We start from the raw sequence: 16309 nt of genomic DNA, 5'->3' as shown, positions 1-16309 counted from the left end.
CTGAAGAAATTACAGCAAAGCAGCAAAATTCAAAGAAGCATGTAGAAGAAGAGCATATTGAGTACGCGCAAAGTGAAGCAGGAATTGAGGAAGGGCAGGTGGAAGGCTTGCAAATTATAATGTTTTTAATTATTGTAAATATTTACATTATTGCCTACATACACTGTTTGTGCATTTGTGGGCGAAAATGGCCAACTGGCCTTAAAAACCAAACAATCTAGTTAGTAGGCTTTCGTTTGAAACATATTTCGTTAATAGCATCTCGAGCCTCAGAGGCTCGATTTTGGTCTCAAAATCGAGCCTTTGAGCCTCGATTTTCTTGTGTGATGTGGCCTGTACACGGTGGAATGGTCCAGCTGGAAATCGAGTCTTTTAGACTCGATTTCCACGTGTATTCCAGACTGAAATCGAGTCTTAGAGACTCGGTTTCCAATTGGGGATTTTCAAATTTAACGTCTTCGTCTATTGCATTTGTCTCACTTTCACTCACACTCACGCTCACACCCTCTCACTCTCACACAAACCAGAGCGCTCTCACTCTCTCACCCTCAGTCTTACATTTTCATTTCCCACACTCACAAAACTCTCTCATTTTCTCTCTATCTCTCACACGGCCTCTGACATTCACACACGCTCACACACACACAGAACCCCGCCGGCGTCGACGAGCAGAGCCCAGCCCAGCCCAGCGACGACGCCGACGAGGCTGAGCCCAGCCATCGGCTCCTCTCCTCGTCGATCTCTCTCTCCCTCACTAGGAGATCCTTTCTCCTTTTCTCCCTCTCTCTCATTACCACCCCCATACCCATTCCGATTTTGGTTGGTAAGTTTTTTATATGATTTTTTGTTTTGATTAATGTGAAATTTTGGGTTTGGATTTGGATACTTAACATCTAGGTTATTTATTTAATTTTCAGTTTTGATTTTTGTGAAATTTGGGTTTGGATTTTGTGGTAGATACTTTATTTAATTTTTATTTTATGATTTTTATGAAATTTGGGTTTGGATTTGGTGAGTGCAGATGACATTCTTGCTTGGATAGTGCATATTGTTGCTGCCATCCTTAAGACTTTCCAAATTTCTGGCTTCAGGTTAGATTGTTATTGCTGATTAGGATTATAGCTTATACGAGAGAATTGTATATCTCATTAGGCTCATTTGCTTGTCTATTAGGAGCTTAGAACTTACAAGTTTATATGAAATAGTTATCTCATATATTTATAGTGCTTGCGTACCATTACAAATTACTAAATTATATGCATATAAAAAAGCACTTAGTAGTTTGCTATTGAAGAAACAAATTACATAGTCTTTTTTCAGTTATGAATTTTGGTTGATTGGTTATGCTTTAGGTTTTTCGGTTAGGAATGGTATTGTGTCAAACTTGGAGAGTCTTTTCTTTAAGGGAGCTGCATGCAGCTACAAACAATTTTAATTATGATAACAAGCTTGGAGAAGGGGGATTCGGCAGTGTTTACTGGGGTCAGCTTATGGTAGTTTGTCACACCCTTTTTTGCTGGTCTTGAATATTGAAGTTGATCAATAGGAAATTAGCAATACACTTGTGACTATAAGAAAATGGCAATAAAGCTAAACAGCCATGTGACCTTTGTTTACTTTCTTCCATTCTTGTCAAACATTTAATTATCTTTTATTTTAGAAAGAATACTTAACAAGGAATGTATTTTAAATGTTCAAAATTTTAAATGAAATGCATGCTTGAAAGGTAAATTTCAAATGTGACCCGATAAAATATTGTATAAAAACATCATCTTCCAAATGAGCGGTATGGATAGTAAACATTGCAATTAAGACTCATAGCTTGCTCTAGCAATCATTCACTTCTAACTGTATAGTCTAGGAGGTCATGCACTTACATATATTGGAGGCTGAATAGTATGAATTGCGCTGGTCAATTGTAAGTTGTGTTGTTGTTGTTAATGGTGATTGTCTCTGTAGATTCTGGTTAGTTTCCAATGTCTACTTGGTTGAGGCTTATATTCAAACATTGAAGTGAAAGAAAAATCAGATTATTACCAGTATTATTATACTCTTTAAAAAAAAAAAAAAAGATTGTTTCAAAGAAAAAAAAAGGAAATCAAGTTTATGAAATGGAGTGAATGTGAGGTGGCGCAACCCTATCCTTCCACCCCTGTTATTTTACTTTATTCAATTTTTATATTAGAGGATAAAAAGGAGGATTGTGAAATCCATTCAAAAGTGAGATAGCACGTATTAAAAAAATGAGGAAGAGATGCCCAACATGATTTGAGTATGTACAACAAATCTCAAATGCATTAATGAGAAAGAGAGGCTTGATTTCATTTTGAATGAATGAAAAGGGTAAGAGGGATGTTCGAGTAGTAAAGACGGATATGATAAAACAAAGAGGTAACTGAAGAATCTGGCCTTAGGGTGGAATGGCCAAGAAAGATACCTAGCTGACAATGGAATAACGGATCAACCCCAGTTAGTTGGAATCAAGGTGAGAGACAAGAGTTGAGTGGAGTACTGATCATAACAGACTTTGTAATAATACCAATAGATCCAGACTTGTAACCCAAGTATGTATTAATTGATCTTCTAGGTTTTATATATATATATATATATATATTTATGGGGCAACCATAAAACCTGCCATTGCACCCAATCCTGCTTGGGGCATTGTAGTTTCTTGAATCCAGTCCAACCTTATTTCAGACCTGTGTGAGTTCACACCACTAGAGGAGGTGGGGTGGAGCCTCGGTGTCAGAACATGGTGATGGTCTCTTCGAGTTATATGAAATTACATTACAGATGCTTTTTAGGTCTAAACCAGTGATTGATTTTTCCTAGTGTCAGCATTGCTTTCCAACAGACTAGAATGTCAATTTAGATTGCTCGAGCTGGAACATTCTTTACTTCCATGGCAAGAAGTTTAGTTAGTTAAAAGCTTTTTCCTATTTCTTTCCAATATATTATGTTTTAGCGAGGCAGGATTTTCATTGAATGAATTAAACACTGACTTACATCTATGTCATCAAACTTTAACTTGCATATAACAAAAAAATATGACATTTGAGCTCTCTAGTTCGACTGGCACCTCCTCCCCTTATAAGTTCTAGGTGGACGGTGAAGTCTTGGGCTCAAGACATATTGGATGCATATGTAAACTTACTTACCAACAATGTTTTTTTGATACATTTTAAGTTGGGCGTGGGGATTTAAACCCTAGATGTCTCTGTTGGAAACACCAAGCAATGCCATTGAACTATAAGGCTTCTTGGCAAAAGTAGTGAGTGAATCAAAGTTAAATTATTATTAAATAAAATGCATTACTATAGCCGCAATAGACCTTGTCAAGGTCCTTAACAATTTTAGCCTTTGGTGAAGAATTCTCCTCATATTTTGAGAAAAATACACCTATTTCCTGGGCTGCAATTTATAAATAGGAAGTCAAAAATTGTCAAACAACTAATTACTTTCAGGTAGAGGAATAACAAATTCATTTTCCTCACATTGACAACAACACGTGCGCACACATAGAGTTAGTGAATAAAGTACCTCTTGACCCTCCACCAAGTAATTTGCACATGTGGTCTAATGCTTCTCGTTCTTGTCGACTCTTCTCTTCCTTTGAAATCCCATCTGAAGGTGTAATGTCCCCAACAATGGCTATTCAAAAAAAATTTCACAAGGTAAAAATAACTTTTAATTGTTCACCAAGAGAATTTACTAAAGAAAAGCACAAATAAGTAGAGATTATACAATGATCCTCATAAATCACGACTAATAGAACTTTTAAACATTTAAGGTCACATAATTGTAGTGTACTTGTAAAAGGATTAGTTCAATTTGCTGCAATATCATATGGATCCAATCCACTTACGTGTGGCTTTGGACCATTATTCAATATAGGGGAAAAAATGGGAAGGTTATGAACACCTAAGTGTTCTCATTGGAGTATAGTAATTCTAGTTAGACCTAAGTGATCTCATTGAGATTCTAATCAGCAAGTTTATATAGCTAGTAAAATATTAAATTATCATATTTTTGTTTTATTTAGCTCAGAAAAAACTTTTGCACCATCATATCTATGTTTACTTGCAATGTCAATATTACGTGCTAATTGCTTATCATTCTTGTGCAGTATGGATGCTGCAAATGCTGGACGGATTGACCATACACGGCCTGGCCCTATTGACGATTCGGTGTTAACGTTGCAGTCCACCCATCGATCAGAAGCTATTTGGAATGGGCAGGTACAATACAGCAGTAAATATTTATGTAAAATGTACACATATTTAATTCATACAATATACATGCAGACGTTTCTCATATGTTAATCCAAGGATTCGTTTTGTGCAGGATCCAGGGGCCCTTACTTGCCGTGGCCGTACTGAAGAGTTCTCCAACCGAGAACCAATGGTAGATGATCGAGTTGTTGATATTATTAAGGCATTGGGCTTGGAGGGACTGCTGAGGCAGCCGGGTAGAGAGCTTGACCACGACCTAATTACAGCCTTAGTGGAGCGATGGCGGCCCGAGACTCACACCTTCCACATGCCACATGGTGAGATGACCATTACATTGCAGGATGTGGAGGTGATTCTCGGGCTTCCTATCGATGGTGACGCTGTAACAGGGAGCACACAGAAAACTTGGACGGCTGTGTGCGAGGAGTTCCTTGGCTTTCAACCTATAACTCAAGACCAGCATAAGGAACTTCATGGCCAAAGGATTCTCATCAAACGGCTTTTGGAGCAAGTTGCTAATCCATTGCCGCCTAATGCCGAAGAGGATGAGCTGCATAAGTACGCACGATGCTATATCCTAGCGCTACTAGGGGACACAATATTCATGGACAAATCTGGCGATAGGGTGCATCTAATGTGGGTGCAGCAGTTGGAAGACCTTCGCAACCCACGAAGGTACAGTTGGGGGAGTGCTTGCCTTGCATGGTTGTACCGAGAGCTATGCAGGGCAAGCCATAAGGAAACCAGTCAAATCGGTGGATGCTTACTGTTGCTGCAGTATTGGGTATGGGCCAGGTTCCCTTATTTGTGCCCGGCAATTGAGCGTGGCCCACCAGTAGGCGCTTATGGTCCTCCAGCGCGTGGTCCTCTATACCTGAAGTAAGTATCTACCTTATAAGGATTATTTCTTATTGTAGTGATATTATTAATTGCCTAGTTTTTATCTATAACATTATCTTAGTAGTTATATGTGATAACATTATAGTTTTAGTCATGACATTATCTTAGTAGGAAAGTTATAAATATTGATCTTTTGTTCTTGACAACACTTGTAGGTGGGCGTGGGTCCCAAACAAGAAAAACAGGCCTGCCCACATCTTCAGGGATAGGTATCGCCAGCAAATAGCTTCAATGCTGCCAAGCCAGGTATGAAAATGCCTTGTTTAATATGTTAACATGTTTACGAACAAGATATATGTTTGGTGAATTTTGAAATATAAACATAGTTGCCTAATATGTTGCGTACTTGTTTTTGGGCTACTGTAGGTGGTGTGGCAGCCATATGAAGCTGATTTTGAGCACCTTCCGCCATGGTGCGTTGCAGGGAGGGCTGTGTGGACGGCAACGGTGCCGCTTGTATGTTTCCACCTAGTAGAGATACATACACCGGATCGTGTCGTTCGTCAATTTGGGATGATCCAAGAAATTCCCGAAGATGTTAACACTGACCCCGTGCTTCATGCCATTGATTTGAGGGGGAAGGTGGGCGTTGATTGGATGCGGAAACATGCTCTGCATTTACTAAATTGGGGTAACCGCCTTCAACGGTGTTGTCAAGGAGTGCTTGGTGATATGCCTCCACAGCATGAGTACTTCGGATGGTTCAAAAGGGTGACTCGGAGGTTCATTGATGTTCCTGGTGCTACATTGACTATACTGGTAACTTCTCCACATCTTGTACATTTTACCGTACTCCTTAGCATGAAAACAGTTGAAGCTAGCAAATTAGTGATCAACACGTGTCATTTCATCTCTGTCCTGGCTTTCCATTGTCACCTTAAGCTCCCTACAAACTGGTCCTGCTAGCAAATTAGTGATCAAATATCAATCCTGTGTATCCATCGAAAGCCAACTTTATTGAGATTATAGACACTTGAAGCTTGTTCTTTTAACATGTCCTTCGCATTTTCTAATTTAAAAGAAGACACTTCACAATTCACATCATGTCATATATTTCATCATTTCATTGTTGATACTCTTTAAACAATTATCAAATATGTATTTCAAGTAGTAGAAGCACAAGATTAGTAGAAGTTTTGCCATTTCAAAAAACAACTCTTTCAAACCTGCAAACAAAGCCTTACCTGCCATTTACTTCAAGGATATACCACCTTATAAGATATAAAGAAAAAATGTGCATAGATCCGCATTACTAGAGAATCAGTATCACCTTGAATAACTCATGTACATAAATATTTTTTTTTTAAAGTCCATAATTTTGCAAATATTCAGTGAATTATCCACTGAGTATCTAAGCTCATATGGCTATGAGCACCAAAACGTTGAAGGGTTTTCAATACCACTTCCAGGAAGCACTCACTTTTCACAAACACCAAAGGAAGCACTAAACTTTTTCGTTCATTATTTTTTAAGAAGTAACTCTAAAATTTTAGGTTAAACCCATCACAGTCCAGCTTACTCACAATCATTTGAAAGCCTTTCAAATGATATTTTCTGGCCATCAAAATATGACCAAAAATTTTGCTCAATCTATCCATCTCACAAAAAACCCATTAACTATTTTTCAACTACCAGTCAATAACCCTCATTAATTCCACCAAATTAGTAATCAAATGGTTCAATTTTACTTAGTATTAGCAAAGCTCATCTTTTGGTTTGTAGTATACAATAAAAGATGTCTTTTTTTGGTCAGACAAAATACTAAAAACGCTTGAGAGAAACATAGACTCACCGCAAAAGCTTTGTTGAAGGTGATGAAATAGGGAAACTGCTGCTGTAATGTAATGAGCCGGTGTACAACTGTGAAGAAATCAAGTCAAATTTTGGAGCTCATGATTTTTTGGGCCTGAAGTCCAAAAAAATAATTACTTTTAAATTATTTTTGTAAATGAATTAAACTCTATTTGGATATCTTGGGAAAAAAAAAATACATCGTATTACGTTAGTTTTTGGCGAAAATGGCCAAGTGGCCTTAAAAACGAAACTATCCAGTTAGTACGCTCTCTTTAGAACATGATTTAGGTGGTCCAATGTATGCTTAGCATCAAAGAAGTAGGTTAAAGTTGTTTTCTACGTAAGATTCCTTATAGAGAACTTTATTTGTTTACGTTATAGAGAACTTTGTTGATTTCAAAATCTAATTTCAAAATCGAAGGTCATATTTCTTATTTCAGCCGTTAGAGTTATGGTATATATTCTTCTTCCCAATTTTTTATGGAATAACTTCAATTGCCCTACAAGCAGAGGGCCTATAAAACATTGATTGTTCATTCGTACATACATAAACTGTATTGCATTACTAATATACTTAGTTTTTCCATGTGCAGATTGAAGGATACCTCCGTTTGTTGAGCCGTCACCCGGTGGGCACGGAGGACTACCAGGATATTATAGATGTGCTGACTGCAGTACAGGCGATTGGCCGTGTACAACCTCGGGACCCTGAGGTCCTGAATGAGGAGGCAGCTACTCCTGCCGCAGCAGCTACTCAGAGGCCAAGCATTACTGAGAGCCCAAGCACGAGCATAGCTCCCACTAGACGTTTGCGTGTTCGTACCCCTCGAGTTGTCCCTACCTCTGAGCCCCCTCCACCCACCCCACATCCATCCCTTAGCCCTACAATCCCTTCACCCACCCTACATCCATCTCGTAGTCCCACCATCCCCCCATTGACTCCACATCCTTCTGTTGGGCCTGACATTCCTCCACCCACCCCACGGTCATTTCCCGATGTGTCACCCATTCCATCCTTTGACTTGGGTATTCATCTAACCCCACCTGACATACAGCAGGAGCCACCCTCTGGCAGTATGTCTACTGGCCCTTCATCAGCCATCACCCCACCCCATGTTCATGTTGAGGAAGCTAGTGGGTTACCTGTTCAACAAGAAGGTCGGCCGAAACGCATATCAAAGGCACCTCCTTGTGGGACAGGAGGGCATAAACATGGACACAATGCTGGGCCCGAGGCATCTGACGAAGGACATGCAAGACCTCCTCCTTATTATACGAGACGGCAGAAGGTCCAAAAAAGGTAACTGAAATGATACATTTTCAAAGTTTATTTAACAATATATGACCAACTAAAAAGCATTATTTGTCATATAATAATTACTTAATCATTATGGTTTGTTCATTAATTATGTTCATGAAGATGATGATGGTATGAAAAGGCCGGAAGCACCAAAATTCAAGTTCAGCACAATAAAAGTACCAAGAAATAACCTTTCCAATGCCAATAAGCTTGGAGGAGGCAGCTTTTAGGTCGATTCTCAAGGCCGAGCAAGCCCCTCTCGATCTCTGGCTTATCATCGTTGTCAGTTCCCTTACTTTTTTATTTTATTTTAATTTCCCCCAAATTCACTCAAATTTTTCACTAGTACTAGTACTAGTAGTAATTTTATTTATTTTTGTAAATGATGATGCATTGCAGAGGGAGTACTTCGAACAAGGAAAAGTTGAACAATTCCGTCAAATTTTGGAGGAAGGTTCAGGCCCTGGTAATTTTGTCTCCGACTCCATGATGCTTCTTAGGTTATTTTTCATAGTGTTATTTGATCTGGTCATATAATAATAATAATTGAAATTGTTTTTGTGCAGAAATTGATGAGTATTATTCGGATGTTAGATATGAGAGGATTGCCATCTTAAATGCTTTAGGGGCTTAGATAGCTACCTTGGAAAGATTTAGACGAAACAAAGAGAAAAGGAGGAACATTTCATTTTGGCTACTCAATACTATAACAAAGCATCTAGGATCGACATGCATGAGCCTTCTACTTGGGTTGGCAAAGGTCAAGTCTTTCATACATACATACATACATACATACATACATACTTGTTGTTGATGTGGAACTCTTCAACTAAACAATTACTACTTACTTACTTACTATATGGATAGTCCTATTTTCCTTTGATGCATCGGTCTTGTTTAACCTCCCCACAACAATGATTGACTGTTTTCACTATTTATTTGTAAGATTTTTTTATCACAACCTGTGAAATGTACATAATTCTTTTCATCCTAAAATGTGTTTCTTTGTTAAGCTCTCTGGAAGATGCTGGTTTTCAGTATATGCAAGTTACCTGTACTGTTATTCTTCTTGAACGAGTGTCTCTTAAATTCTCAAAACTAGGTGCTATGTTGCTTTTCACTGACAGATTGAGCCATGTTTTAGATTAGAGGTCACTGCATGAATACTTTTTAAAAAATTTATGCTGCTGCTGCTTACAGGTCAGCTTTTACTGGCTAAGGGTGATGTAGAACAGGCATTTGCTGCTTTTAAGATTGTATTAGATGGAGATCGTGATAATGTTCCAGCTATTCTGGGTCAGGTATGTTCAATTTTGCTATTCCTTTCTTGTTTGAGGATCACCTTGCTCTGCCCTTAATTGTAAATTTTGTAACATTATTGTCCTGTAGTGAACCATAGTTGGTCAAATTGAAAGTTTTTGTTTCCATGCATTGAAAATTTGTTCTCTCACGAAAATCTCCATCTATTTTCCTAACCTGGTATGTTAGACATTCTAGATGATAATGTGATGCTAACTTTGCCCAAAAAAGCCTTTTCTTTATTACTTGTGGCATTTTTGCAATGCAATACTCTTCTCACTATTTTAGTCTGTCTAGGAGTTTATTGTCTTTGAAATAATTCTTTAAATATTTGTCAATTATTTCATTTGGTATTTAGCTAACCCTTAGTTGAGCTTGAGGCTGACTTGAATTTATGATAGGTTTAATGTATACCATATGTCCTCTCCACATCTTGCGTACTTGAGGGGTTCATGTGCCATGTGCATGGGACTCTCACTAGCAAAAAGTGTGATGTAGAAATGGAAGTTGAGAACATTGGGGTTGGGGTGTAGGGGTGACCCTAATGGTAAATAACACCATTAGAGCTAAATTTCACTTAAGGACTAGGAGCTTCTTCAACTATTTATGATGAAAAACTGGGTCAGCCTGGAGAGGCCATATTGGGGCATGATTTGATATGTTTGGTGCACACATGCTTCCTCCGTTGTAAATAACTTGCTTTGGATATTTGCCATTTTGCAGGCATGTGTTGAGTTCAATCGTGGACGCTACAGTGAGTCTTTGGAGCTGTACAAGGTTTGTTATTTTCATGTTATATTGCCAATGGAAAGCAATGTGCACCTTAATAGTCTCTGATTTTATGTGCATGCATACATACATACATATTGATGTTGGACAAAATGGGGAATTTGTTTACTTGCACTTGTGGCGGGATAAGATTTAGGAGGATTTGTCTCTGATTTACAGTTGAAGAAAGGGTTAGGGCTCTGTCTCTCTCTCTCTCTCTCTCTATATATATATATGTATGTATGTATAGAAAATAAAGAAATTGGTAGTGTTCAGGGCTGTATGAACAGTACCTGTGAACTACTCAAGAAAGAGAAGAAGAAGTAAAAAAATAAGAGAAAGGGGGAAAAATAATAATAAGTCAATAAGACTAACATGGCTCCGTACTAAAAACACTCAATATATATATATATATTTTTTTTTTAATGTTCTCCATCTATTATTTGAGTACATTGAGCACAATATATGTAAGGAATATTTCTTGTACTAACACACATATATACAGGGACTCTTTCTTGTACTAGTAGTATTAAGAATCCTAGTATGACTTGTAAACTAAAAACGTAAGAAGGTAATAAATAATAACTACTAAAAGAATTACTTAGACCCAAAGAAAATAAAACCGAAGGCACTTTGGATCTCTTAGGAAAAAGAATTTTTTTTAAAACACTAATAATGCTTTATTGAAAATAAAAAGAGATTGAAAAAAGAAGCCCAAGTGCACAGGCAATGTACTGAGGATATAACAAAGAGTCAAATCTCTTAGAAAATCTAGACTCAACTAAATTACCAAAATACTCTTAATTCATAGAGATTACAGTTTTGTGCTTGAATACAAAATTGACCATAACTTGTTCAATAAAAACCCAAATTAAACACTGTAACCCTAGAACACATACGACTAGACTTTTAAAACCACAAGATTTTCACTTCAATTGCACTTCACACACGGGCCTCATAAAATAGATCTTGTATTAATGAATCTGCGTGGTAACTAATAAATCTTCCATGGCTGCATCACATGCAAACATACATACATACATAACACCACACACAAGTAGATATACATAAATACAACAAAGATGCATGCAATCAATTGATAGGGATCATCACTAGCCCTCTGCATAACATTATATTGATGTATTTGTACTTTACAGATATGTTCTCAGCAATGTACATGAGTTTGATGTTGCTCTTGACCTGTAATATTGGAACTCTTGTAAGAGGGCATTGATAGTGCATCCCAGATGTCCTGCGGCTGTAAGACTTGGCATAGGTCTCTGTCGCTACAAACTAGGTCAATTTGATAAAGCTCGGCAGGCATTTGCGAGGGTTTTGCAGGCATGTATCATCTTTTATATACAAATTGATTTTAATAAAATCTACAGCACATGCTGCAAGTTTTCGCTAATTCTGTTGTCTGCATATGTTTCATGATGATACGTGCAGTTGGATCCAGAAAATGCTGAGGCTCTTGTTGCACTTGCAATTACGGATCTACATACAAACAAAGGTAAAGCTATGTCAAAAATTCTTATTTTCCTTATGTCAAGTCTCATACGATCTTCTCATTATCTGTGCATGTTAATTTCTTATTTTGTGTAGACTAATTCTGCTGCTCTATAATATCTTCACAGCTGCTGGAATTAGGAAAGGAATGGAAAAAATGCAGAGAGCTTTTGAAATATATCCTTACTGTGCAATGGCGCTTCATTATCTAGCAAATCACTTCTTCTTTACTGGTCAACATTTTTTACTTGAGCAACTGACTGAAACTGCTCTTGCTGTTACCAATCATGGACCAACAAAGGCACATTCTTACTACAATTTAGCACGATCTTACCATAGCAAGGTTCGAAACAATACCCTTTTCCTTAATACCATTTTAATGAGGTGTGCAAACTTTTTACTTGCTAAAAAAAGGTGGAAGGAGGGGGAAATAAGACTGTTTTGCCTGTTCAAGTGAATCTTTGTCTCCTTTTTGTATTCAACCACCCTTATCCATCATGTATTATGATAAGTGACTTACTTTGACTACCAAAAGCACCTCTCTCTCTTCCCTTGACTTTCATTCTTTCCCCTCTTTCCCTTTGTTAGGCATACATCTGAAGTTAACTCCTTTGTTTAAAAGCTTGTTTTGCAGTCTATGGTCTTTCTGACTACTAATAATATTAATGTTCTGCATCTTAACTTTAGGGGGACTATGAAAAAGCTGGGCTGTACTACATGGGTATAGTTTGAGTACAATGGATAAAGCTGCACAACGCAATTCATATCATTACATTACAGGCAAAAGCTGCACAACGCAATTCATGTAACGAGTACAATGGATAACAAATGTTCAATTAGCACAATATTTAGCAATTAACAAAATAAAAACTAAGTCAATACAACATAGTCGTCTAACACTTGTCCATACTGATACAACATACTCTACATAGTCACCTATAACATTTCCATACTGATACAACATAGTCTACATAGAATTTGCTGCACTTGTCCATACCGAACATAACCACAACTCCCACGTACAATGCCATTCAAAAATCCAGTCTCCGCTCGCCTGACAACCACGAAGGTACAGTTGTTAGTTTCCAAATGTGAAGAACAACAACCAAATGACATTCTGAGCATATTATATAAAAACAGTGACAACACTTGCCTAGTTTGCAGCACTACCACTTGTCGAAGCGCCATGGGAATTGGGACAGCATCTGCGGTTATGCCCCTCTTGATGACACACTCCACATCGTTGCCTTGGTTGAATCTCTCTCAAGTCCGGATCTTCCCTCTGGCTTCCCCGTTCTCGTTGTATCCCATCCATTTCATTCCTTAATCTTGACTTCACAGGACGACCTTTGCCCCGCAACAGCTGTGGGTTAGGCACCCATCGTGGTCCGCGAACATCCCTCCACAATGACTCTGATTTTGGCACCACAAAATGATGTGAATATGTCTGAATGGCGTTGTTCAAACTGTAACATGGGTCAATATAGCTTGTCGCATCGAGGTGCAGACCTTTAAGAACTTTAATTGCATGTGAACAAGGGATCTTCAAGTTTTGCCACTTCCCACAACCACATGTTTGCTCAATTACATGCACTTCATGACTGTGGTTTCCCCCTCCACCTCTATGATCGTTATACGGGGTAACCACTTGATATACACCAATTTCATGATTAAAATTCCTCAGAGTGTGTCCTGCAGTTTTCTGCTCATTTTTGTTATAGATCTTCATTGCATAATCACTCCACACCTTACCTTGAGAGAGATCAAAAAGAATTTTTTCATGTCGATCGTAGAAATATGCAACAAGTTTGGACCATGTGAACTCAACCATTGCAGCAATGGGCAAACCGCGGGCACCTTTAAGTACCCCATTAAAACACTCAGAGATATTGGTTGTCATTGCCCCGTAACGTCTTCCACCATCCTGTGACTGGGTCCATTTATCAACATCCTCACTCATTAGATATGTGTAAGGCATATAGCGTAGGATGTGGCGATCAGTAGGGTCTACACCCCTCAGTAAATTAATCTCGGCCTCCTTAATGGTTTGCATTATGGACGTGAATTTTGCTTCATGAGTTGCATATCCAGCTTTCAAGGCCAATGCCTTTAAAGTCGGGTCCTTATATTTTGTGTTGAAGTTGCTAGCAACATGTCGAAGGCAATATCGATGATATACCTGTTCTCTTCCGTCCTCACCTATAGGCCACTCTCGAATGGCGCATTTGATACCTTTATGTCAGTCAGAAATAATGCAAATGCCATCCTCAGGTATGACATGCTCTATGGAAGTCCTAAGACACTCTAAAAACCAACCCCAACTAGGCCCTGACTCCTTGTCTACAACAGCAAAGGCGAGAGGCAAAACCTTTTGGTTAGCATCAGTTGCCATTGCAATCATCAACACCCCTTTGTATTTACCATACAAATGAGTCCCATCAATACTGATCACTGGCCTGCAATATTTGAATCCAGCAATGCATGGAGCAAATGCCCAATATACATAGTGAAGTACCGCAATACCTTCGTATGGCCTAGGTATGGTGTGATAGCTGTACTTGGTACCTGAGTCCTGATCCAAGTATGCCAACAACAATTTCCGCAACCTTTGGTAAGACTCCTCCCAATCCCCAAATATCTTAGCAATTGCCTTTTGTTTTGCGTCCCATACTTTATAGTAAGAAAGCTCATGATTATACTTAGTACGTATGATCTCCCAGAGCTCATCAATACGAGCAGTGTGATTTTGTCGCAATTTTTCCACAATTTCTGATGCAACAAAATTAGAATCCATCATTCTACCGTCTCTTTGCAGGCCAAAGGGTATACAAGTGTGTGGACCCACATAAGACGTGACCACCCACAGACCATTAAGTTTATTCTTCTTGAATGCCCCAACATACCACTTGCAGTTGTCATCAACGCATGCAACGCACAATTTTGTGGTGCTTGACCTCCGGGTTATAAAATTTCTATTATCATTTGCTGCGTATATTGTCAATGCACGTTTCACCGCCGATTTATTTGCAAAAGTCAATCCTTTACAAAAATGCATCCCATCTTACCAAGTACAAACAAATGGTTCTAATAGACGTGAAGGATCAAACATATTTTCCCAAGTATTTGCGTAGAATGAGTCGGCAGGAGGTCTGTAGCCAGTGGTCGTATTTGTATCACGCTGGATGCCAATATCATCGTCTGCATCATCTTCATCATGGAACTCCATATTTTCCTCTTCAAAATGGGGAACGACTTCATGGTCATCCACATCGTTCTCAAGCTCACCTCATTCAATCCTCTCTTCGTACTCATCCACACCATCAATACTTTCACCATCATTCATAGCATGATCTTCATCTTCGTCTTCGTCTTCAACATAGTCTTCGTCTTCGTCATCCTCCTCTAAATGTGTCTCTTGACAATGGAGGGTTTCACCAGTATTTACAACATGATCTTGAGATGGGAGCATATAATCTCCCATTGTATACCCTCCCATTGCAGTGCATCCATCATCAAGGGCTGTAAATTGTAAAGACGTAGTTGTTTGTTGCACCATCTCAGTATCAACTTCCGCAAGCGGCTCTGAACTTATGTACAACTCAGCAGCATTTACTTGGGGCATTTTCTGGATCCTATTAAACATCATCTTCACATGTTTGTCTTCTTTAATCGCCATATACCCGTAATTTATCCATTCATGTAGGACTTCTTGTGGGTAACGATAAATAATCTTGATGTCATACCAAGCAGAGTTCAAATTCAATTCGTCCATTATTTTCAACTTCAAATCATTCAACGTCATCAACTTACGACGTATCATCATGGGGTAGCATTGGATACCCGGCCCTGTAAATGGAAATCCCTCAATCCCCCCAGGATTGTTAAGAGGTCCACCGTAGTATACATTTATATCAATATTCTTCAGATGTTGTGAACCTATTAAAGAGTCAAGTATAATATGTTAGCGACATATTTTTTTTTTCATTTAACATCAATTACAAAACCTTTTCTATCTACTCAAAGTACAAAAATCACAAATTCTCACCCCACAATTGCATATACTCGCCCCACATCACATACAAACACACTCAATCATTATCATTTCGTACTCAAACAAATACAAAAACTAAAAACAAAACTCACCCCTATTACAAAATTTCAACTCAGCTCTAACTAATATAAATAAAAATATCAAACCAAATAACAAGAAAAATAGCCATGATAAAAGCCTAGCAATACAAATATATATCTACAATATTTTTTACTTGTTATAAAATCCTAGCAAATATATACATTAACTTGCAAAAATAGTCATGATAAAACCCTAACAATACAAATATATAACTACAATATTTTTTACTTGCTATAAAATCCTAGCAAATATATACATTAACTTGCAAAAATAGTCATGATAAAAGCCTAACAATACAAATATATATCTACAATATTTTTTACTTTGTATAAATCCTAGCAAATTATATACACTAACTTGCAAAATTAGTCA

The 16309-nt window shown here is 38.0% G+C and overlaps 2 protein-coding genes and 1 pseudogene across 2 annotated transcripts; 2 read left to right on the top strand and 1 right to left on the bottom strand.

The window, feature by feature from the left end:
* Positions 1 to 360: 360 nt before the first annotated feature.
* Positions 361 to 8233, top strand: LOC115957047 (serine/threonine-protein phosphatase 7 long form homolog). Its single transcript, XM_031075287.1, has 7 exons — positions 361 to 823; positions 1022 to 1091; positions 4130 to 4241; positions 4348 to 5114; positions 5291 to 5381; positions 5502 to 5894; positions 7523 to 8233. The coding sequence occupies exons 3-7, from the start codon at positions 4131 to 4133 to the stop codon at positions 8231 to 8233; spliced, it is 2073 nt and encodes a 690-aa protein (XP_030931147.1). The 5' UTR covers positions 361 to 823; positions 1022 to 1091; position 4130.
* On the top strand, positions 8153 to 12537 carry LOC115957045 (annotated as a pseudogene).
* Positions 12538 to 12641: 104 nt separating this feature from the next.
* LOC115955262 lies at positions 12642 to 13883 on the bottom strand. Its single transcript, XM_031073331.1, has 2 exons — positions 12959 to 13883; positions 12642 to 12859 (listed from the first exon to the last, which is right to left on the bottom strand). Exon 1 carries the CDS (start codon positions 13856 to 13858, stop codon positions 12959 to 12961), a length of 900 nt encoding a protein of 299 aa, XP_030929191.1. The 5' UTR covers positions 13859 to 13883; the 3' UTR covers positions 12642 to 12859.
* Between the last annotated feature and the right edge of the window lie 2426 nt (positions 13884 to 16309).

Source organism: Quercus lobata, chromosome 8 (genome assembly GCF_001633185.2).
Source record: "Quercus lobata isolate SW786 chromosome 8, ValleyOak3.0 Primary Assembly, whole genome shotgun sequence".
In the NCBI taxonomy this organism is placed as follows: Eukaryota; Viridiplantae; Streptophyta; class Magnoliopsida; order Fagales; family Fagaceae; genus Quercus; species Quercus lobata.
The sequence above is the reverse complement of the archived record's forward strand: the minus strand, read 5'-3'. Positions and strand labels throughout refer to the sequence as shown.